This window comes from Narcine bancroftii, chromosome 9 (assembly GCF_036971445.1).
Source record: "Narcine bancroftii isolate sNarBan1 chromosome 9, sNarBan1.hap1, whole genome shotgun sequence".
NCBI classification, from domain to species: domain Eukaryota; kingdom Metazoa; phylum Chordata; class Chondrichthyes; order Torpediniformes; family Narcinidae; genus Narcine; species Narcine bancroftii.
In genome coordinates this window covers 37365307-37391344 of record NC_091477.1, presented here as the reverse complement: position 1 = coordinate 37391344, position 26038 = coordinate 37365307, and the positions used below count along the sequence as shown (strand labels likewise).

Sequence of the window (26038 nt, the reverse complement as noted above, 5' to 3'; positions counted from 1 at the left end):
ATGACCCTGGTGTGGAGCACATCTCGTTTGTCACTTTCTCGCACCAGGATGTAGTCCAGGAGGTGCCAGTGCTTGGATCGGGGATGCATCCAGGTGGTCTTAAGGCTGTCCCTCTGCTGAAAAAGGGTGTTTGTAATGACAAGCCGCTGTTCTGCGCAGAGCTCCAACAGGAGGCGCCCATTGTCATTGCACTTGCCGACGCCATGCTTGCCCAGGATTCCTGGCCAGGTTTCTGAGTCTTTGCCGACACGAGCGTTGAAGTCGCCCAGGATGACAACCTTGTCGGCTGTAGGGGTGCGTTGGATGAGGTTTCGCAGGTCGGTGTAGAACTTGTCCTTTTCTGCTGGTTCCACCTGGAGGGTTGGAGCATAGACACTGATGAGGGTGATGTGACGCTTGTCAGCGACAAGATCTCCATCCTCAACCGATGGTCAGAACACTTCCAATCTCTTTTCAGTGCCAACCGCTCAGTCCAAGATTCCGCCCTGCTCCAGCTCCCTCAACAGCCCCTAAGGCTAGAGCTGGATGAGGTTCCCACCCTGGATGAGACATATAAGGCAATCGAACAACTGAAAAGTGGCAAAGCAGCAGGTATGGATGGAATCCCCCCAGAAGTCTGGAAGGCTGGCGGCAAAACTCTGCATGCCAAACTGCATGAGTTTTTCAAGCTTTGTTGGGACCAAGGTAAACTGCCTCAGGATCTTCGTGATGCCACCATCATCACCCTGTACAAAAACAAAGGCGAGAAATCAGACTGCTCAAACTACAGGGGAATCACATTGCTCTCCATTGCAGGCAAAATGTTCGCTAGGATTCTACTAAATAGAATAATACCTAGTGTCGCCGAGAATATTCTCCCAGAATCACAGTGCGGCTTTCGCGCAAACAGAGGAACTACTGACATGGTCTTTGCCCTCAGACAGCTCCAAGAAAAATGCAGAGAACAAAACAAAGGACTCTACATCACCTTTGTTGACCTCACCAAAGCCTTCGACACCGTGAGCAGGAAAGGGCTTTGGCAAATACTAGAGCGCATCGGATGTCCCCCAAAGTTCCTCAACATGATTATCCAACTGCACGAAAACCAACAAGGTCGGGTCAGATACAGCAATGAGCTCTCTGAACCCTTCTCCATTAACAATGGCGTGAAGCAAGGCTGTGTTCTGGCACCAACCCTCTTTTCAATCTTCTTCAGCATGATGCTGAACCAAGCCATGAAAGACCCCAACAATGAAGACGCTGTTTACATCCGGTACCGCACGGATGGCAGTCTCTTCAATCTGAGGCGCCTGCAAGCTCACACCAAGACACAAGAGAAACAGACTCGCCAAGGCAAATAGCGCCTTTGGAAGACTACACAAAAGAGTCTGGAAAAACAACCAACTGAAAAACCTCACAAAGATAAGCGTATACAGAGCCGTTATCATACCCACACTCCTGTTTGGCTCCGAATCATGGGTCCTCTACCGGCACCACCTACGGCTCCTAGAACGCTTCCACCAGCGTTGTCTCCGCTCCATCCTCAACATCCATTGGAGCGCTTACATCCCTAACGTCGAAGTACTCGAGATGGCAGAGGTCGACAGCATCGAGTCCACGCTGCTGAAGATCCAGCTGCGCTGGATGGGTCACGTCTCCAGAATGGAGGACCATCGCCTTCCCAAGATCGTGTTATATGGCGAGCTCTCCACTGGCCACCGTGACAGAGGTGCACCAAAGAAAAGGTACAAGGACTGCCTAAAGAAATCTCTTGGTGCCTGCCACATTGACCACCGCCAGTGGGCTGATATCGCCTCAAACCGTGCATCTTGGCGCCTCACAGTTTGGCGGGCAGCAACCTCCTTTGAAGAAGACCGCACAGCCTCCCTCACTGACAAAAGGCAAAGGAGGAAAAACCCAACACCCATCCCCAACCAACCAATTTTCCCCTGCAACCGCTGCAATCGTGTCTGCCTGTCCCGCATCGGACTTGTCAGCCACAAACGAGTCTGCAGCTGACGTGGACTTTTTACCCCCTCCATAAATCTTCGTCCGCGAAGCCAAGCCAAAGAAGAAAACCTGTACTTATGATGGTATGTGAGTAGAAAGAAAAAAAAGTTTGAAAACCACTGCTATAGACAAAGGGGATGAAAGGGGGAGGAGTGTCATTGTTAGTCCAGGAAAATATCACAGTTGTGCTCAGACAGACCAGGCCAGAGTGCTCATCTACTGATGCTATATGGTTGGAGTTAAGGAACAGGAGAGGCATAACCACACTCATAGAATTGTATTATAGACCACCAAATAGTTACAAGAATTGGAGGAGCAAATCTGGAGAGATAGACAGCTGCAGAAAACACAAGTTTGTGATAGTAGGAGATTTTAAACTTTCCACATGTTGACTGGAAATTCCATGCTGTAAAAGGGCTGGATAGTTTGAAATTTGTCAAATGTGTTCAGTAACGTTTTCTAAATCAAATAGTAGAGATACCAACTAGAGAGAGTGCAATACTGAATCTACTAACAGGATGAGACAGGACAGGTGAAAAGTTTGTATAGAGGAACACATTGGGTCCAGTGATCATAATGCCATTAATTTCAAGTTATTTATGGAGTAGGATAGGTCAGGGCTTCAGGTTGAGATTCTAAATTGGAGAAAGGCCAATTTTGAGGAAATGAGAATGTGTGGATTGGGCTAAGTTGTTTTTGGGTAAGGACGTGCAAGGTAAGTGGAAGATCTTCAAAGGTAATGTTTTGAGAGTACAGAATTTGTATGTTCTTGTCAGGATTAAAGGCCAAGTTAGCAGGCATAGAAAACCTTGGTTTGTGATGGATTTTGGGGATCTAGCTCAGTAGAAAACGGGTGTATAGCAGGTAAAGGCAATGCAGACCAAATGAGATACTCAAGGATTGATTTTTTTTTTAAAAAACAAGAAAAACCTCAATAAAGAAATCAGGTATATTAAGAAAAAAGGGATAGTAAGGGAAGATCAGAGTGGTCAGCTCTGTATGGAGCCAAAAGAAATGAGAAAGATCTTAAATGAGTTTTTTTCCCCCAATCAGCATTCATTCAGGAATCTGGCAGAGTCATGGGAAGTAATGAAAACAAGCAGTGAGGTCATAGAACCTATAGAGATTAAAGAGAAAGAGATGCTTGCTGTCCTAAAGCAAATTAGGGTGATAAATCCCCAGGGTCTGACAAGATATTCCCTTGAACCTTGAAGGAGACTTGCAGGGGCACTGGCAGAAATAGTTAAAATATCCTCAGCCATGAGTGTGGTGCCAGAGGATTGGGGGATTGTTCTGCTGTTCAAAACCAGTAAGCCTGATGTCAGTAGTGGGTAAATTATTGGAAGGTGTTCTAAGAGGCTTGGATATACAGGTACAATTATTTGGAGAGCCAGGGACTGATTTGGGATAGTCAACATGGCTTTGTGCATGATAGGTCATGAGTTTTTTTGAGGCAAATACGAGGAAAGTTGACGAAGGAAAGACTGTGGATGTTTTCTATGTGGACTTTAATAAGTCTTTTGTCAAGATTCCGCAGGGAGGTTAGTCAGGAAGGTTGAGACACTAGTTATTCATGGTAAAGTGGATTCAATAATGGCTGAATGGGAGAAGCCAGAGAGTAGTGATGAATGATTGCTTCTCAGACTGGAGGCCTGTGACTAGTGGTGTGCCTCAGGGATCAGTGCTGGGACCATTGTTGTTTGTCATCTATATCAATGATAATGTGGTAAATTGGGTCAGCAAGTTTGTAGATGACACAAAGATTAGGGCTGTTGTGGACAGCAAGGAGGGTTTACATAGCTTGCAGAGGTATCTGGATCAGTTGGAAAAATGGCAATGGAATTTAATGCAGATAAGTGTGAGCTGTTGCATTTTGGAAGGACAAACAAAGAAAGGACATACATGGTAAACGGTAGGGCACTGAGGAGTGCAATAGGACAGAAGGATCTGGGAATACAGTTACACACTTCTCTGAAAGTGGATTCACAGGTAAATATATTTGTCAAGAGAGCTTTTGGCATATTGACCTTCATAATTCAAAGTATAGGTACAGAATCTTTTATCCAAAAACCATTGAGACCAGACACAACAAAATTTGGACTTTTTCAAATAATAGAAGGGCAGTACATTAAATAATTGCGCTGATTTCAGATTCGTGCAAAACAAAGACATGCTCCAACTAGAAGGGTCACTAAACTGGGGGATGCAATGGCAGCGCTGGACATGGGGAGGTGGCAGTGGCACTAGACGGGGGCGCAAAACAAAGACCCTTTTAGAAGGATGTTTGGACAGGGAGGGGGCGATTGGGCTGTCTGACGAATTGGGTACTCGTATATGGTAAATCTGAGGCAATGGACTCTTTCCTTTTCAATGAAAAGGGAACAAAACTGAAAATACAATATCATGTGTATATATACACACATGCACACTGTTAGGTCTGCTTTGTTCATGAATGAGTGAGACAAACACCAGACTGAGTCGAAATCAGGGTTCTTTGTTCTTTATTACCGGATTGTAACACTTGCAACTAACAATGTTAGTTGGAGAATGCATTCTGCCGTTATCAGCAAAATGGTGATTTTTTTATACCCTTGGATACGTGCTTAGAACATCATCATATCATTACTTGTCCAATGACTAAAACTGTTGCTATCCTTTCCCTGCTAGCTTCCTGCCTCTCAATCCATCAATGTCTCTCTTATCTTGTAAGTACAAGGATGCATTCACATCTTGTTACAGCCCTGCACAGGGTAACTCCTTACACATTCCCATTTCATGATGTTTTACCTTACACACACTTCTAACAGTATACACTCTGTTCTCCCCTCCACTCACCAAAAAACATCCAAGCAGCTTATATTGAGGGTTATATATTTTGTAGCTTTTAATTCATACCATAAATCAAAAAACAAAGGTAAGACTATATCTTATCTGGAAGAGTGGGTACATTAAAAACATTTACATCAAATGAAAATAAGACCTAAAAGTTCGCCACATATCTTCAAATTTCACAGATGAATCAAATACATGATAGCTCATTTTTTTCTGAACTTAAACAGGACATGAGAGAACCATTGAAACGCTGTTGGATGTCTAGAATCCATTTGAATAGGATAGCTCTTCTAGCCAACAATTTAGAGAAGGTCACACCCATTGTGCAGATACAGAAAAAGTCCCTATATATCTGGTTCATTAACCCCAAAAAGAGCAATTATTGGATTGGGTCATATCTCCACCTGAAATACAGTTGAAAAGATGTTAAAAATTTCTTTCCAATAGATTTCTAAGGATGGACAAGACCAAAAAATGTGTGTCAATGTAACATTATCTGATTTGCATCTGTCACAAGTAGGGTTAATGTTAGAAAAGATACAAGCCATCTTATCTTTGGACGTGAACATGATATACCACTTTGAATTGGATTAATGAATGTCAGGCACATATTCACCAGTTTAAGAATCTTGTTCCATAGATCCTCCAATAAGGGTCTTGCAAATTCCAATTCCTTAGGTTTTTTAATCTGGTCATGAAATACTGGATGTAATTTCAATAATCTATCAGGACTCTGTTTTTCTGCTGGCATCTATAAAATAAGGATTCTCTAGAGTTCCACTAATTACCAACTCGGAATATTCAAGCGCTAGTTGAGCATGGGTCGGATTGGGTCATGTTTGGCGCAAAACATGAGCTTTGGTTTGCAGAAGACAACCATGGAAAAAATTTCAGTTTACAGTATTTCAGATGAAAGATTATGCACCTGTATTGAGAATAGGATGTTATGGTACAAGACATTGGCAAGCCAAATTTGGAGTATTGTGTGCAGTTTTGGTCACCTACTACTGGAAAGATATCAATAAGATTGAAAGAGTGCAGAGAAGATTTACTCAGTTGTTGCCTAGAGTTCAAGAACTGAGTTACAGGGAAAGGTTAAACAGGTTAGGACATTATTCCCTGGAACATAGAAGAATGAGGGGATATTTTAGAGGTATTTAAAATTGAGGGGGGATAAACAGTAAATATAGGTAGGCTTTTTTCACTGAGCGTAGGAGAGATACAAACCTGAGGACATGGGTTAAGGATAAAGGGTTTAGTGGGAACATGAGGGGGAACTTGGCTCAGAGTGGTGGGACTGTGGAATGAGCTGCCAGCTGAGATGGAGAATGTGGGCTCAATTTTAACATGGATGGGAACTATGGAGGGCAATGGACTGGGTGCAGGTCAATGGGACTAGACAGAAAAATGGTTCAGCACAGACTAGGACCAAAGGGGCCTATTTCTGTGCTGTAATGTTCTATCGTTCTACAGAACAGTAACAGGCCCTTTCCGCCCAATTACACCCAATTGACCTACACCCCTAGAACATTTTGAAGAGTGGGAGGAAGCCAGAGCCCCTAGGGAAAAACATCCAAACTCCTGTTCTGATCGCTGGCTCTGTAACAGCTTTGCACGAATCATGCTACCTGCATAACTTGGCAGCTTGCTCATTTTCTGTAAATTTTCAACACAACACCGTTGATGGGTAAACTGCAAATTCATTACTTACCAACTAATATATTTTGGTTATTATAATGTATAATTCCAATACAAGAACTGTTGCCACATGTCAGAACCATTCTCCATTTAAAAACTGTGTATTTTAGAACTTTGCTGCAACCTCGAACACCATTTAATGTTCTTAAAGTTGAAACAAAATAAAAGCATTTTGATTTACTTTGGGGGGAAAAGATGTAATTTTTAAAAATTCTTGCACAGGGAATAAATAGTTATTTTAGGTTTTATTTCAGCTCTGTAATAGAATATCAAAGCACAATAATGCTCAAGGAAACTTTTTTTAAATTAAAATTTATTCAAACCCTTCTCTGACATTGCTAAAATTTAAAACAATAGTTCTAAATTAGTCTGGAGTAATGTCCAGATTTGGTGATATTATTAAGATTTTCTTCATTGAAAGGCATCACAGAATACAAAAAGGCTTTAATGGTCAACATTACTGATAATTAAGTTTGAAATTAATGTTAAAATTCTGATTTTTAGAATTTAATCATTATGCTGCTATATCATAATTGTAGATTACAATTACTTTTTCAGAGAGAATTAAGTGCACAGTTTCACAACTCAAAAGAAAATGGACCAATGACAATTTTTCTCAAGCAAAATATTTTAGTAACAATTGGGTCTAGAGCAGTGGTTCTCAGCCTTCCCTTCCCACTCACAGACCACCTTAAGCAATCCCTTACTAATCACAGAGCACTGATGGCATGGGAATTACTTAAAGTGGTATGTGAGTAGAAAAAAGTTATGAACCACTGATCTAACAATAAACTCAGGGGGAGTCACGTGATGGAGTAGTGGCCGGTAGGGGAATACCAGCCCTCTCCAGAAAAGCAGAAATAAATTGAAGAAAATACAAAGTTCAAGAAATACAAAATATAGCAAAGATAAAGTTGTAGAGAAAAGAAAGAAAATGGCACCCAGGGAAAAAAGAAGACGCCGGAAGTGAAAGGAGAAGGCCTTACCTGCATGAAAAAAACAGGGAGCCGTCATGGAAAAGAGGGGTGGTATCGGCCCCGCAGAGTCCTGATACCACCCCCGACCGCTGAACTGCAAAAATGGCTCTCTGTGCCAAACAAAAGTGCACAACTGTGCCTGCGCGACTCCTCACACTGACGGGAGGGGGGCTCAGCTGAGGAGCGGGCAAACACAAAGTGACCAGCTGAGGGATGCCCGACACCAGGGCCCTCAGCTGGAAGAAGAGGAAAGTGACAGGAAAAGGAGTGAAAGGAAAGAGCAGCAGCAGCAGGAGGCCCAACAGATGAGTAGCCCAGAAGAAGCCCAGCAAAGTGAGACAAGCAACCCATCAGGAAAGTCAGAAGAGACACAGATAAAAGGAAGAGAAGAAGACGACGACCAAGGTCTGCACAGAGAAATAGAAGGTAAAACAGATGGACAGAATATAGATAAAGTTTTTTTTTTTCAAAAACAAATGAGAGCATTAAAAGAATGGTTGACATTAGAATTTAGAGAAATTAAAAGAAAAATGAAAAGTACAGAAGATAAAGATTAGAGCTGGTCATGACAGAAATAGGAAAAAGATTAGAAAATGTGGAAGAACGAGAAACGGCTGTAGAAATGGAAGTGAACGACTTAAGAAGAAAATTGGAAGAAAGTAATAAAAAAAGTTAGTCACAAGAGTTGTTAGCTCAGAAAATTGAATTGTTGGAAAATTATAGTAGGTGAAACAACATCAAAATAGTGTGCCTAAAAGATGAAGGCGGCACAGATATGAAGGAATTTATAAAAGAATGAATCCCAAAGGTCCTAGGAATGACAGAAATGCAGGAAGGAATGGAAATAGAAAGGACACACAGAAACTAGCTCCGAAACCACAGACACATCAAAAACCAAGATCCGTTTTAGAAAAATTTTTTGAGATATGCAACGAGAAAATATACTGGAGCAGGCAAGGAATAAAATTGGAGAAGATAATAAACCATTGGAATACAAGGATCAAAAAATATTTTTTTTACTCAGACATAAGTTTTGAACTCTTAAAGAGGAAGGAGTTTAATACAGCAAAATCAATCCTATGGAAAAAAAGGTTATAAATTTATGTTAAGACATCCAGCTGTGCTTAAAATATTTATCCCTGGGGAGCAAAACAGACTGTTCTCGGATCCGGAGGGAGCACGAGAATTTGCAGAATGCCTGCAGGACAGAAGGAGAGATGAAGAGTTCTAACAAGAATGAAGAACAGTGATAAAATATATATAAAGATGTAAAAAATAATGTATATGTAAGAACTAGAGAAGGGAAGAAAGGATGCAAAGGAAAAAAAAGGTGAACTTTGTTATATGTGTAAAAAAGTATTCTGGGGGAGGTTGGATGGGAGAAAATAACTGTCACTGCAAAATCAGTTGATGCCTGCGAGCGGTTTTGCAATCTAAATGGAGAGGGGAGTTGTGGTTGCCCGGCAAGGAATAAGGGGCAACTCAAAGAGGGGTGGGGGGCATTTGGGGCTAAGGGAATATTGGATGTGGGAGTTGTTGAAGTATTTTGTGTTTTAAATTGAATGTCATACATTCATACATTGAGTTTAAAAAGGGAAAACTGAGATGAAAAAGTGGTGGTGAGGAAGCGAAAATGGGGTGTAAACAGGATATGAGATGGCCATATTGAATTACATGACTATAAATATTAATAGAATACAAAACCAAATTAAACAGAAGAGGCAATTAAATTTAATGAAAAAAAGAAAAAAATAGACATAGCATTTGTGCAGGAAACGCATCTAACTGAAGTGGAACATAATAAATTAAAGAGAGACTGGGTAGGGCACGTAGCGGCAGCAACATATAATTCAAAAGCTTGCGGTGTCGCTATATTAATTAATAAAAATGTACTAATCAAAATAGAGGAGTAAATAATAGATCCAGCAGGGAGGTATGTAATGATAAAGTGTCAGATATATTCAGAATTTTGGAATTTCCTCAATATATATGCACCTGATGAAGAGGATCAAAAGTTTATGCAAGATATTTTTTTGAAGATTGTAGATACGCAAAGGAATATATTGATAGGAGGGGATTTTAACCTTAATTTGGATCCAATGTTGGATAAAACTGGACAAAAGACCTAGCAAAAAGAATAAAGTGGCCAAATTTATGGTTAAATCAATGCAGGAAATGAAACTTATGGATATATGGAGGAGGCAGCACCCAAGAGAGAAGGAATACTCATATTATTCGAGTAGGCATAAAACATACTCAAGGATTGGTATGTTTTTGTTGTCAGCCATATTCAAGTGAGAGTTAGGAAAACTGAATATAAAGCTAGATTGCTATCTGATCATTCACCCCTGTTATTAGCAATAGAACTGGAGGACATCCAACCAAGAACATATAGATGGAGGTTAAACTCTATGCTACTTGAAAGGAAGGAATTTAGAGAGTTTATTGAACGCCAAATTAAAACGTACTTTGAAATAAATACGGAATCAGTGAAAGACAAATTTATATTATGGGATCCAATGAAAGCTTTCATTCGAGGGCAGATAATAAGTTTTGTAACTAAGATGAAAAAGGACTACAATCGGGAAATAGAACAGTTGAAAAGGGAGATAGTACTGTTAGGTCTGCTTTGTTCATGAATGAGTGAGACAAACACCAGGCTGAGTCGAAATCAGGGTTCTTTGTTCTTTATTACCGGATTGTAACACTTGCGACCAACAAAGTTAGTCGGAGAATGCATTCTGCAGTTATCAGCAAAATGGTGATTTTTTTATACCCTTGGATACATGCTTAGAACATCATCATATCATTACTTGTCCAATGACTAAAACTGTTGCTATCCTTTCCCTGCTAGCTTCCTGCCTCTCAATCCATCAATGTCTCTCTTATCTTGTAAGTACAAGGATGCATTCTGTTACTCCTTAGTACTGGGTGACTCCTTCTCCGGTCCCATCTCATGATGTTTTACCTAACAGGAGTACAAGGACACCTCCCCTTCTTGTTACTGCCCTGAACAGGGTAACTCCCTACACATTCCCATCTCATGATGTTTTACCTTACAATCCCTCCTTTGTCCTCTTTAGAGGACAATCTCGCCCTGACTATGCTACCACCGCGTTACATTAGTTCGCCTATTATTGCCAAGCTCTATACGGGTTCTGTTCACAGGGTAGTTCGGCTGGTGGGCGAGGGCTCCCCCAACCCTCCTTTGCGTACACCCCCCATCCGTCACCCCGATCCCATTGCCCGTTTACAAGTTTCATCCCATTTGCCCCCAAGCAAAAAACTAGCTAACCCCCCGTACATTAGTAAATTCCCAAGTTAACATATGGTCTACAATCTAATTCATAATACTTGTTCTACAATCTGATTAATAATGTTTGTGTTACAATCAATGTTATAATATTTAGGTTACAAGCAAGGTTAAAATTATATGTGTAACAATCTAATTCACAATCCCTCCTTCCCATCACATTCCCCTTCAGACTCCAGATCGATCTCAGCAACTTTCTCCGCCTCCTGTAATGTGAGATAGTCTTGCTCCACAGCCTGCACAGCTTGATATTTCGGAGGCAGTTCATCACGGTCAGCAAAGGCTTTCTCTATGGTCCTCGTCGAATGCATGGAATACAACAACAGCCACAAGTGATAAAAATTGATACAGAAATGAACAAACCCAGCAAAAGTTGTCCTAACAATGTGCTCCATCTCCCAAACACTCCCTGTAATCAGGATAAAACAGGATTGGAGACTCCAGACTGGGCTTTTAATTCTTTCGCCAATGCCCTAAGTTTCGTTAACCCCTTAGTGAGTGATCCATCTGGCCCTGTGTTATTAGAGATAGAAGTGCAGCATAGATCTCCAAACATAGCACACACTCCACCTTTCTCTGCCAGGACCATATCAATCGCTATCCTATTCTGAAGTGTCATAAGGGAAGTTTCTGACAGTTGTTGATGTATTGCCTCAACAACGTCCCTGGTCAAATTTGCAAGGCGCTGGACATTATAGTGAATAAGGTTGATCCTATTAACATTTTTATTTACAGTGATGGGAAAAATTGCACTAAAAACAGGAAAGCTTTCAAACCCAGCTGCAATCTCATCGGCTAATTTAAATTCGTCCGGAATATTCCGGGCTTGGCCAATGGCATCAATCCATACCCCATCAGGGTTCCTTCCTCCCGGCCCCAAGAGTCCAACACTCCTCCTTTTTCTCCACAGCCAACTCTCTGTGTGGCGCAATTCTAGGGAATCCTCGTCTCCCTCCTGCATTTTGACAATCAGCACTGGCGCATTAAGGGTTACTAGAGCACACCGACCATCCCAGTTAGCGGGGAGCCAGTTGTACAGCACTCTTCCTCCACAAAACTCATCTGTGTAGTCATTCAATCTGCTACAAGTCTCCTTAGTTTCAGATTCATTTTTTTTGTTATGGGACCTCAAAATCATCCCCTGTATATGTTCATGATAACCAGTAACCTGTTTGGCTGCCCTGTCAGGCACCCATGTGGCGTTTTCCCTGCTAATAGTAGGTCGTCTACATACTGAATCAGTGTAACATCTTCCGGGAGCTTTAATTTCATTAGGATTTCGCTAAGGGCCTGATTGAACAGTCCTGGACTGTCCTTATAACCCTGAGGTAATCTAGTGTATGTGTACCGATGTGCTTGGTAAGTGAAAGTGAACCAGTCTTGGCATTCCTCAGCTAATTTCAAGCAGAAGAATGCGTTTGCCAGATCAATGACAGTATAGTATTCGTGCTCCGGACTCAGAGCCCTAAGTGCTACATATGGGTCTGGGACTGGTCTCCCGATAGTCTTGGTAGCCAAGTTAATCTCCCGGAGGTCGTGTACCATCCTCCAGTCTTTTCTACCCTGTTTGGGAACAGGCATGATGGGCGTGTTCCACATACTGTCAGGTGCCGCCCTTAAAACCCCTGACTCCATTAACCCTTCTATCGTTCCTTTAATACCCTCCTCCTGACTGGGCGACAAGCGGTATTGTTTTCTCCATATTGGTTTCTGCCCGGGGTTGGCCAATTCTAGAAATACCTCTCCTTTTATTACTCCCACATCATAGGGCCCCGTTGTCCATATATGTGGACTCAGATTAGAAAGATATTTGTCTGAGTCTCTGTGATCAATATTTTCTCCTTCTATGGCTCGGTCTCTTTCTACTTTCTCATTCACTACCTGGTCCCATGCTTCAATATTCAGTCTGACAAATTTTCCTCCCTCCGAGGTGGAATATCCCGGGATTTCTGTCTGCCTGTATTCACACCCTATCGCTTCCTTTACCATCGGACCCAGCTGTCGAGCGTGATGATCTTTGGCAATACCCAAGGTCACATGAGGCACACTTTCTACTCCTAAGCAGAACCACTCCATTTGTTCTTCTGTCATGACAACCATAGCAGCTATTCCCTCCTTACCTACAAAGATAAATGGACAATGTATCGTTTCTGTCTTCCCTTCTTTTAGAGAGTCCCACCTCTCCTCATATTCCTGGTCCGGGTGGATGGTGTAGTTTAATGTAACATGCATAGGATCTAGTGGATAATGGTAATCCCCATACCGAGGAATACTGGCCCTCCACTCAAAAAACTGTTTAATCAGCCCTGGGCCTGGTTCATCATACAGTAGCCGACTCCAGAAAATACTAACCTCCACAGAGTCTTCTGAAGCGTTAGATGGGGTCATTACTATAAACTGTCCTCCCCTTCTTATTGTATCCCCTGGGTATGTTAACCGAAGGCCCTTCTCAGAACATTGTATGGTTATTCCTAGTTTGGTAAGAATGTCCCTTGCTAATAAATTAATGGGGCAACTTGGCACAACCAGGACAGGCGTTTTAACCCTTTGTCGTCCAAATGTCATGTCGATGTTATCTGTATAGGGCTGTGTTTCCCTTATCCCAGAGAATCCTATTGTAGATAATGTTTTGCCCGAAAATGTGCTCCCTGGGGGTTTTTTAATCACTGTCGTAACTGCTGCCCCTGTGTCAACCATAAATTCAATTTTTTCTCCATTTACCGTCCCCCAAATTTTTGGTGGCTCCCAGGGAGGCGTGATTTTTGATTCTCCTGGGCACCTTCAATAATCAAATTCAGCACTTTCCTCAATATAGTCATTACACTGAGGTGCCTGGACTTGTTGATCACTCTGCCACCCCCCGATTCTCTGGGGCCCATCAATGTGTCCATCCCTACCCCTTGCTTGTCCTCTTAAGTTTCCTCCTCTTCCCCGATAGCCTCTAATAGAGGGTAATCTTTTTCCCCTTGCTCTCCCAGCCTCCGGACAGTTCCGCTGGTAGTGTCCAGGATTTTGGCAGTACCAGCAAAATGCATGTTCCCCTCTATACATTGTACCTAGCTGTCTTTCCCAACCATTTCTTACTTGGGGTCCCGGATTTATCACTGGCCCCATGACCTGTGGGACTATCTGTTGGGCCGCTAATTTAACCCCTATATGTTCTATGGCTCTCACCAATTTATCGGTTGTCTTGTCCACCTCCTTCTGGGACGCACTTTCTGACTTAGCATGCTCTGATTGACGATGTCGTTTGATTGCATGTGTCAGGTGTCTTTTCCACAAATCCTCTGACATTGTCTCTAATCCCACAATGTCCCTTAATTTTGCTTGAACCGTAGCAGGTAGTCCGTTTATTATCCCATTACGAAAGTGAGCCCTTCCTAAGGGGCTGTGGTCGGGTCTTTCTCCAGTCCCTGTTTCCCATAAGTCCCATGCTCGAGTGAAATACTCGTGTGCAGTCTCTCCTTCCTTTAGTTGAAGGGTTACCAAGGCATCCAAACTATAGGGTGTAGGAAATGTTTCTCTAAGTGCTTCCCAAAATTTATTCCGAAGTGGGTTAAATTCTATTTCATCCCCCAATTTACTGCTTCTTACAATTTTCTCTATTTGCTTCAGGGCCCCTTCTGCCTTTAATTTTATCATGATAGTTCTGACATCTGCGAGTGCTAATTGTTCTTGGCAGGTTTCTCGCTCAAAACAAGAAATCCATGGACTAGCCCCATTACTCAACGGAGGTAGTTTTTTCATTAAACTCTCTAAGTCCATTCGTGACCAGGGTACATATTTTTGAGTTCCCCGTCCCGTGATCAGTAATGGGCATTGATATCTCAATTTTGGGGATTTCTGCTCCTTCTTTACTCTTGTAATGCATTTATTTATCCCACCTTGTTCTGACTCTTCTTTGTCACTGTCACTGTCCCTATCAGTTTCCAATGTCTCAGGGTCAAAGGTATATTGGTCACGTTCATCTCTAAGATAATCTTTTCGGCCATAGTTTAGTTGTTTCACATCTTTCTCTTTTGTTCTAACTATGTCCAGGTAGGCATGTCTATTTTTCTCCCTCCCGAGTCTTTTCCTTCTACTTTCCTCCCATGGTGGATCGTATCTCGTTTCCTCATCTGTACTACACTTTTCGTCCTTTACTCCTATTACCATTCCTTCAGCTTTAATTTCTCCTGACAGTGTTGTAGTTATCTTTTCCACTTCCTTCAATACACCTACCATTAAATCTTTTTGATCCTCACTGATCTGCCCCAGCACATTAATATCTCTGTTTAAGTTTTTAATGTTATCCTGAACCTTTTTCATGTTCCATTTCTGTATCTCTAACTCCTTTTCTATTTTCTTGGACTCCAGAGGGGTCTCTACATCTATTACTCCCCCTTCTATTTTTATTAAAGGGGCCTGTACCTCGTCTGATGTGTCCCTATTCCCGAGGTTCTTGTCACACCCCAGTGTCTCAATATCTGGATATAAGGGACGTGACTCCAGTATCCCATCTGGGGTGCCAGAGAGAGAGAGAGAGAGAGAGAGGAGAGAGAGAGAGAGAGAGAGAGAGAGAGAAAGAGATAGAGAGGCAGATACACAGAGCACAAGAGATAGAGAGAGAAAATGCCTTGCACTGGCCCCACTGGGAGAAAAGTCTTCAGATTAACACTTTCGTTTCAAAGGTTTTAAAAGGTTCTCATCCTGTGATCACTGGTCTGGATCAGATTGGGTCTCCCACCACTGGGAACTATCACTCCTACCTTCCCTCCCAGCTCGAGTGAGCTACACGTCAGCCCACAATGTCTGCCCTGATCCCGCAATGGTGGGGGTGCGGGAAAAAGGGAGGGAGAGAGGATAAAACAGGATCCCATTTGATGCGGAGCTGGAATTGTGGGCACAAAATTAAAACCAAATTGTATTTCTCTGCCCTGCCCAACCTGGGGATTTCAGGGCAGCACCGCCACAGATTGGGATTGGGAGGGGGAGTGGGTGAGAGAGGAGGGGGGGGAGAAGAGAGAGAGGGGGAGAGAAGAGAGAGGGGGGGAGAGAAGAGAGAGGGGGCAGGGTGAAAGGAGGGAGGGAGAGAGCAAACCCGGACACTTCGTGGCTGGAAACTGGAAACAGGCACTTTTCCTTTCCCTTCTGTGTTTTGTTTCTTCCAGCTTATCTAAGCCTCTACGTTTTAAAATTTTTGTTTCCCTCACCTGTCAGGAACATCTCAGTGCCCCCGGGTAACCAACCCCTCTTCCTCCAGCGGTCTACACATTTTCGGAGCATTTTTTGTTTTTCCAATGCCGCATTACTGGTATTTCGCTCCTCTAATTCCTGATTAATTTCCTTAATAACTTGGTCAAAAGTCTTAGCAGGCAACTGTACAGCCATAGCTGCGGGACCGCTTTCTAATGCCTGTTTTAATTTAGGTTTTTGTCCGTTTAGGGGATCTATGTCAACGAAAATTGCTTTTAAAAATGTCTCCTTGCAAGCTGGATGACTAATATCTTTTAAAAGAACAGTCTCTAAGTCTTGTCCTCCAATTGACTTCAGACTGTCCTGTATACTCTGATTGCTCGCTTTCCACTCTCTGTTTTCCCAAAGGGGTCTGAAAGTTAAATTACAACTAGAAAACCAAATATTTGGGCTATACTTTTGTCCTGTTTCCCTGTACCAATCTATGAATTTACGTAACTTTATCTCCTTGGTGATGTTGGGAATACCCTCATTTAACTTATCAAAAGTATTTCGAATAAACTGGGTGTCTCTTAGGAGTTTGTCAACTTTTTCATTAATATCTCCTACCTGATCCGGACACAGCTGTCGCAGCCTTCTGTCGTCGTTCTTGTTCACCAGGCAGGCGTCCCTGAGTACTTTTTTTGTTGTCTCAAGGTCTCTAGTGTCTGCTGTGGTATTCCACCACGGCGAATTGGGGAAATAAATTCTTAACTTCTCAAGTGTACAGACATTATCATACCTACCGGACATTTATAAGTCAGTCTCTCAGATACAATTGAGGCCAATAAGCCTGAACCTTTGTTTTCTTTCAAAGCCTAACCTTCACGTGGGAGATTTCTCCTCTTAATAACCAGTTTAGGGCAGAAAACTCAGGTCCTCAATTGTTTATAGACCACCTTCTCACTCTATTGGACTTTGCAACGACACAATAAAGACTTTTAAACTCTAGTAGTTTCTTGCGAAGCACTTAATAAATGTCATTCAAACACCTTAAGGACTTTTATCTTGTCTGTAATCACTTACGTGTTACAATCCTGGCATGCGACCTTCAATTGTGGTCGTCTAATTTGTCCGATCTCCAGTTCTTACTGACAATCATAAAGATTTTTAAAAAAAAGAGAATTTTGTTAAAACAGGCTTCTCTGGACCTTTTTATCAGCCGGCTGAGATGATTGTCAGAAAAAACAGAAACCGTCGTCCAGTGTTCACTCACCCATCACGTCGGGGTCACCAAATTGTTAGGTCTGCTTTGTTCATGAATGAGTGAGACAAACACCAGGCTGAGTCGAAATCAGGGTTCTTTGTTCTTTATTACCGGATTGTAACACTTGCGACCAACAAAGTTAGTCGGAGAATGCATTCTGCCGTTATCAGCAAAATGGTGATTTTTTATACCCTTGGATACATGCTTAGAACATCATCATATCATTACTTGTCCAATGACTAAAACTGTTGCTATCCTTTCCCTGCTAGCTTCCTGCCTCTCAATCCATCAATGTCTCTCTTATCTTGTAAGTACAAGGATGCATTCTGTTACTCCTTAGTACTGGGTGACTCCTTCTCCGGTCCCATCTCATGATGTTTTACCTAACAGGAGTACAAGGACACCTCCCCTTCTTGTTACTGCCCTGTACAGGGTAACTCCCTACACATTCCCATCTCATGATGTTTTACCTTACAGTACAGAAAAGGAACTAACGAAAAGGGATGATATAACAAAAAGAATTGACAGACAAAAAAAATGAAACATTACAAACGTATAAGGTGGTGAAGAACATAATGAAAATAAAGCAAAAGTATTATGAACTAGGACAAAAAAAAAACACACACACAAAATATTAGCCTGGCAACTTAAAACAGAACAAGCTAAAAGAACTGTATTGGCATCAAGGAAAAAAGACAAACAAATTACATATAATCCAATGGAGATTAATGAGAACTTTAAGGAATTTTATGAACAATTATACCAAACTGAGAATGAGGGGAAAGATGATAAAATAGGAGTTTTTAGCTAAAATTGAACTGCCGAAATTGCAAGAAGTGGAACAAAACAAACTGATAAAACCATTTGAAATAGAGGAAGTACACGATATATTAAAAAAAGCTGCCGAACAATAAAACACCTGGAGAGGATGGATTCCCAATAGAATTCTATAAAACATTTAAAGAGTTATTAATTCCTCCTCTCCTGGAAGTAATGAACCAGATAGAAAAAACTTGCCAGATTCATGTAAGACAGCAATAATTACAGTAATACTAAAGACAGGGAAGGATCCACTAACACCAGCATCATATAAGCCATTATCTCTACTTAATTCAGATTATAAGATAAATAGCAAAATTATTAGCAAGCCGATTGTGTACCAAGAATAGTAAAAAAAGATCAAACTGGATTTATTAAAAAAAGACAATCAGTGGTTAATGTCTGTAAATATATTAATTTAATTCATGCAGTTCAAGGAAATAAGATGCCAACAGTGGCTGTTGCTTTAGACGCAGAAAAAGCCTTTGACAAGGTAGAATGGAATTATTTATTCAAAGTATTACAGAGATTTAATCTACCAGACGAATATATTAATTGGATTAAAGCATTATATAATGGACCATTGGCGAAGGTAACAGTAAATGGATATGTATCGAACCAATTTAAATTAAGTAGGTCAACTAGGCAGGGATGTCCATTATCTCCATCACTGTTCACTTTAGCAATAGAACCATTGACAGAACTGATAAGAACAGAAAATAAAATAAAAGGGATAAAAATAAAGGAGAAGGAGTATAAAATCAGTTTATTTGCAGATAACATCATAGTATACTTAATAGAACCAGAAATATCAATAAAAGAACTACATAAGAAATTGGAGTTTGGAGAAATATCGGGGTACAAGATCAATGCAAATAAAAGTGAAGTGATGCCAATGAGTAATGCAGATTATAGAGAATTTAAAAAAGAATCACCATTTAAATGGCAAACACAAGCAATCCAATACCTAGGTATTAGGTTAGATAATAATTTAAGCCACTTGTACAAATTAAATTATCAGCCACTAATAAAGAAATTGCAGGAAGACTTAGAACATTGGAAAGAATTACCACTAACGTTGATTGGGAGGGTAAATTGCATTAAAATGAATGTCTTCCCAAGGATAAAATACTTATTTCAATCATTACCAATTCCTTTACCAGAGAAATTCTTTAAAGAACCAAAGAGAATAATAAGGAAATTTTTGTAGAAAGGGGGGGAAAATAGAGGATAGCGTTAGATAAATTAACAGAGAGGTACAACCAAGGTGGTTTGCAGTTACCAAACTTTAAAAATTATTAGGTATTTATCAGATTTTTATCAGACAAGGGAAAAACCAGACTGGATTAAGATAGAGCTAGATAAAATATATGGAAGAAGATTCACGTAGAAAGGAAAAACAAACAAATTACCAAATTCCAAAATTATTATTGATGCAAAATCAGCTAATTCCTTTTACTATAGATAACCTTTCCTTTAGAGAATGGGAGAGAAAAGGAATTAAAAGAATAGAAAATTGTTTTTTCGGAAATAATTTATTAACATTTGAACAATTGACATACAAATATGGAATAACTCATGGTATAATGTTTGCATATCATCAACTGAAAGTTTATTTAAAGGATAAATTGGAAAACAGACTGAGATTACCAGAAGGAAGCAGCTTTGAATATGTGATTACAGACACAATAATTAAAAGATTTATAACGAACATGTACATCAAGCTGCAAGATAAGGAAAATGATGAAATAAGCTATAAAAGCGAGAAAAGGATTTAAACAAAGATAAAAAATGAAACATGGGAAAAGTTATGTTCTGGAACTATGAAGAATATAATAAACACAAGGTTACGCATGATACAGTATAATTGGTTACACAGGTTATATATCATGCACCAAAAGTTAAATAAATGGGATCCAACATTATCAGATAGATGTTTTCGCTGTAAGAAGGAAATGGGAACAACAGTACATGCAATTTGGGCATGGGAGAAAGTGAAAAAGTTTTGGGAAGATTTAAATTAGATATTAAATAAAATCACAAAAAATAACATTAAAAATCCAGAGATCTTTCTCCTAAGTAATACAAGTAGTAAGGAATTAGGCCTCAAACTGAATGAAGTGCAAAAAAGATTTATTATGATACCCTTAGCTGTAGCAAAAAAATGTATAATGTCAACTTGGAAATCAGAAGAGAGCCTGAGAGTACAGCAATGGTATATGGAAATGAATAAATGTATTCCATTGGAAAAAAAATAACATAATTTAAAAAATAAAGTCACATTATTTGAACAAATTTGGGAACCGTAAATGGAACATAACACAGAGGGCTTGCCTCGGACCTCCATCCCTTAAAATTATAAGAAGACAACATGACTAGATTCAGTGTGTAAAGTAGATGACACATTTTTCTTGTTTATTTAATGGTTTTATTGTATTGTACATGTTGAATGTTTATTGGTTTTGGAGGGGGGAGGGAGGGTAGGGGGGGAAAAAGGGGAGAAAATGCCACTGTGTATATTTAAGAGGGAAATGTTTGTATGTATTTTGGTTGATATGGTTCATAGTGTGAAAAATAAAAAAAATTATTTAAAAAAACAATAAACTCAGAGCCTCCCACATAATTGAAGTTCTTCATCTTTGATTTTATTTTGTTAAATCTCTGCATCTTTTTTTCAAGATCACAATCCTTCTAGTTGTGTAACTGAAGTCACTTTCAGTGTTATTTGGGTGTAATCGCAATTGCAGCATAAAACTAATGTAATAGGCATTTTTAATGCATCAAGCTCCAGAAAGACCAAATCAGATAAATAATTATTTATGGTGTTATTGGGTTGGAAAATATTGGCCATGCCCCTGGGAAACTCCAACCACTCTTCAAATGTTGTAGAAGGATCAGTTTTATCTAAAATATAACCATAGTTCAACTTCTTACTAAAAAGGATCCAAGTTCAGATTTATTGTCAGAGTGTATACATGACATTATATACAACCTGCAGGCCAAGCTGAATTTATACTTACCAATAGTGCAAAAAAATACTCAAAAGAGATGTATACAAAAGAACTATAAACAAACTTTGCAATTCAGAAAAAAATTAAGGCACACTCCCTAATTAGTGCACCTATCTGTCTGGATTATGAATCAGATGTCTGAAATTGCATTTTCTAACTCTGAATGTACCATTACCAACTGTGATAAGCTTAATTTTTTTAATTCATCATTTCGTAGTCCATATCTACCTCTGAAGGTATTGTGAATAATTGTACTTTGATCTGTTGCTGTGTTAGACATATCCATTTATTATTCAGTTTTTAAAAAAAATCAAATTGTTTGGTTTTAGCAGGGAAATTGTTAAGTTGCTCCTGTTAATTGGGGAAAGATCTGATTGGGCAAGGCTGGCAGCTTCTGGTATCCAGATGAGATTCAGGGTAAACAGATCTTTCAATTCTCAATCTTGAAACAAAACCCCTGGTATCCAGAATTCAAACAACTGGCAAAAATAAAATTGAGGAAAATAAAAAATATAAAAGGTTAAAAAATGAGTTTAAAATTACAAAAGTAAATGTTCTCTGAAGTAATACATAAACCTTTGTTGAAGATAGGAGTAAATATTTCAGGCAATGTGGTGCCTCGATCATCCTTTGCTCATTGCAGCAGTTTGAATAAGGTATGAAACAGCAATGACATCACCCAGGGTAAAATGCTGGTTGATGCTGTTCACCATTGGGATGACTCTCAAAGTGTCTCCTTAGCCCTGCTTAGTAAGAGTTTCCCCAGTCAGAGAATTGATGTATAAACCTGGTGGGGGGGTGGGATGGTTGGTGTTAATAATCTATAATGCTATTGTTCGTCTTTCAGTTGGCTCCATGGAGCGGGAGGTACCTGCAGATGCACCAATGGTTAAATATTTTCAAAGTCTGTGACTGAAAATAAAATGCTTTAAGGTTTATATATTCATGTAAGAAGTTTGTTCAGTGCAGAGTATTTTTGTCTTTTAAACTGTTTATTAGTGCGGGTGTATTGGTTAGCTATTGTAAAAGTCTCAGGCAACTGGCACCTACCGATACCCATAGATACTGGATACCAGGGGCTTAACTATATTGGCAGTGTAGTTTCATATCAGAAACTTGTTTCTTCTACATTAGTCTTGGGCAAGGGAACAATCAGCAAATGTCAGTTTCTGCAGGAAGGAGAATGCTTGAGAATGAGAGAGGTACCTGTTTTCTTTCAATTCAGGTTGCTGCAGAACTTCCAGTATTACTTCAACCTCCATAGATGACAACTCCTCATGTAAAGAACAAATGGTAAGCAAAGACATTTGAAAGTTTACTGGTTTTATATTCTGTACTCAAAATGCATGCCTCACTCTGGGTCGACATCTTCTGGGCATGCAATGACAGGCACATTTCAAAAACCGATTTCCTTGCTTAATTCTCTGAACTGAGTTGAACAGGAATAATGTTGTTCAATGCATGTGATATAGAAATTGCAAAGTTCTTATCTAGAATAGCAAACCAGTTGAATACAGAAATTTCTGCAGTTCCTTTCCACTTCAATTTCATGTACCTGGCATTGAAAAAAACGACACTTCCCAATTAATATAACGGCCATTGCTTACATCTCATTTGAGAGAAAACTAGATTTCTGCTGTTTTAAAATGTGAAATACAAGGAAACAGTCTCTCATTTGTTTGCATGTGTGGATTTGATCAAAATATGAAGTTCTCTTGTGAAATCAGTTCATTACTTGAGCTAAGTAACAATCTCTCATGCTGTATGATCCAAGGTCTTTGCCTTCTAAAGCTTTTACTTCTGCTATCATGTTTAAAACATATAGATTGAGAAATTGTAACTGCTACTATTGTTGGAAATGCCACTAGAACATTTACTGATTTTTATTTTCTTCCAGCTGACAATGTGCAATGAAACAGACGTTAGCCCAGAGGATCCGAAAACAAATCAAAACCTCGGAAGATGTGTTAAGGATTGTAAAACTTAGGGCTACATTAGAAGAAACCCTGATTGTTTTAAGTTATAAATTTGGTTTATCTTTTTCCCCCACCAGAAAGAACCGCTTCCATTAAAGGGGACTGCTTATTCACAGCAAAGAAACTTCTTGCATTGTTCAGGATTATTATGGTTTCTTATAATCTGTAAATGATGCAGCTCTGAATAGTGTGATACCCATCACAGAATGGAAAAATTAACCAGGATCGCTTTACTGCACAAAGTATGTGATTGTTTGGTGGGTCTAGCTTTATTCAAACAGGTTTCAGTAGAAAATATACTACAATTTATAAAAATCAGTGTCAGCTTAATGAAATTTCTTGATGATGTTCTGGAAAAATATGATTTATTTATTAGTGTCAATGGAAAAAAAAACCTTAAAAGTTTAAATTGCTTGACACAATTAGTGATGCTTCATGGCATGGGTGTTTGTAGTAATTCTATGGTCCAGGAATTTAACTACATTAATTGTTAGTTATCCGATATCTTCACTTAAGTTGTACCACCGGATGCTTTGAATATATATTTAAAATAAACCCACAGAATGTGTGACAATTCTTATTGCATTACAAGAGTTGTAGTTGTGTAATAGACATCTGTAAGTATTTGTTGAGATTATGATTTATGAATATTTTCAAACCTTGCAAAAAACAGCATCATTTTATTCATTTTTAGTACTAAAGGGTGAATTAATGAAAAGCTATTATTTTAACAATTTGCTGGTTCTAAAATGTAAAATACCAAAAAATTTACATTGAATTAGCATTTTTAGGTATGTTATGTCACTTTTCATTTTCATCTAGGTTATATTTGAGTAATATATTTTTATACTTTGTTCAGTAGCTGATTAGCATATGGATAAATATACTTGATAATGTTGTCACATGTTTTATTGTAGTTGTACTTAATTAATCCACAAATCTAAATTAAATTGGACTTAGAAGTTTCGCGCATCCTGACTTTGACATTAAATGAGAAGAATTGGCAATTGCATAAATAGATACCAGAAACCCATGCCCATTGTGCACAATTTGGCAAATTAGCCACATTGTGAATTGCCAGTACGTTTTATAGCAGAATGTTAAACTGCTCAAGTTATTTGGCATGTAGTTATAGCCAATAGACATGCTATATCTTCCTACTTAAATCAAATATTTCAGTTATTGTAATTTGTTAACCTGACATAGTATGTGATTGCCCTAAAACAAGTGCTCATACTAGTTTTCCTTAATATCCTTTTTATGGTGCTTATTTGTCTTCCATCAAGGAAGAAAATGTAGGCTTATAGCTTCATGCCCAAGGACCATTTTCATGCACATATAAACTAGTAATTTTGTATGGTTCATGTTAAAGTTTGCTTTTTCATTGAACCATATTCAGTGACAGTTTCTTAGTGCCTTTTTATTTTTTTAAATTTTTCATAAATACTTTATACAAATAAACGCATGTAATTGCTGTTGTGGGAAACGGGGTTGGGGGGGAGGGAGGGGTTTGGTTTCCCATTCTCGAGCTTTTTATCACTTCACACTTGTTCATGAAGAACTTTACCAGTCTCGGTGATGTTATTGGGCTTTCTGACCACAAAGGACTTTGCACCAGAATCCATTGGTGCCCCAACCTACATCCACTTTCTAGTCTCAGAAAGTATGTAGTGAGGTGACATATTTCCCCTCCCTGCTGTAATCCAAATCTGAGGTCCTGAATCCATTTGGAGCATCTACACTGCCCCACCACACTGAGGTCAGATAATTCAGCATAATGCCAGGACTGAATAAAGAACCTGTCTAGTTAGAGCAAATTTATACTCATCAGTATTTTACTGTAATTTTGCCAGCTGTTATTTATTTACACATTGGGGCTGTGCTAAGATTAAGTGGTAGTTGAAGTTTTCAGATGTTTTAAAAAGAACTAGTAGTTAACAATGTACTTGAGTACTTTACAAAATGACACGGTGAAAGTTGACTAATTTGCATTTCTATTTAATTAGGTTCCATCACTGACGAATTTTCTGATTAAATTGGTTACCAAGACATCTGGGTGCAAGTTTTCTTTTAAAGATCTCTATTGAGTGAAATCTTAACAGATCTTGCATTTTATCTGAAGGTGGGGGGGGGGGGGGGGGAAAATCAAGAAATCTGCATTTGCTAATTGTGCACCAGTGCAATTATATGCAGAACTATAGCTAAAGGTTGTTAGATAGATGCTCTTGAATAATGGCAGAATGTTTTTGAACATCTCAAACTGATCCTGTATTTTCTTAGCTAAGGAAAGCAGCACAAGTATATAGTGACAGTCTTCATAAAGTTACTTATAGCATCATACAGAAAATTCCTCAACTTGGAGCTGCTTTTGAATGCTGACTCAAGAACTTTTTGCCAAAAGTTATTTTCTGAATTTAGTTTTGTAATTTGTGCCACAGAACATAGTCAAAACCTGCATCATCCATTATAATAATTATGCACATACAATATCTGTGTTTGATTTTATATCTTCAAAGGATGTGCTATTGTACTCTGGATTTTTGATTAAATACATTTTTACTGGATACTGTTTCATTGTCAAACATTTTGCATAACAAAATAAAATCAGTGTTAACTATGTTTAGAAAATTGTTTTATGAACAAAACTTCATTAGTTGATTTTAGTAGGTATTTGTCATGTGATCGTTATTGGCTCAAGTAAATTTCACAGTACTTTCCACTTCTAATTGTATATGGCTAAAAAATATTCAATGCTCCCATGTGTTAATCAATAATTGAATAACTTACTCATGATCGAATTTGATAGACCTTCAATTTTCCTTAAGTGAACCACCATTATGTAGCACCCTCAGAACTTTGATAGTGGATGAATGGTTTCTCCAATTAATACCTCAGCGCACTTTTATTTTTACAGAGTAGTATTTTTTTGGTGAACCTCAGTGAATTTACAGGAAGCAAAAACGTTTCAGCTTGTGTATTCTGACAAACTGAAACATACAAGC

General features: G+C 39.3%; 1 protein-coding gene across 2 annotated transcripts in view; it reads left to right on the top strand.

Annotated features, from left to right (window-relative positions):
- LOC138743436 (uncharacterized protein KIAA0232-like) overlaps positions 1-25600 on the top strand; it is a 67108-nt gene extending 41508 nt beyond the window's left edge. For both annotated transcript variants that reach the window (XM_069898825.1, XM_069898826.1), the window contains exons 4-5: positions 22286-22353; positions 22958-25600. In XM_069898825.1, coding sequence (XP_069754926.1) covers positions 22286-22353; positions 22958-23047 — 158 coding nt within the window. In that variant the 3' untranslated portion in view covers positions 23048-25600. The remainder of the gene's footprint in view (positions 1-22285; positions 22354-22957) is intronic.
- The last annotated feature ends 438 nt before the right edge of the window (positions 25601-26038 follow it).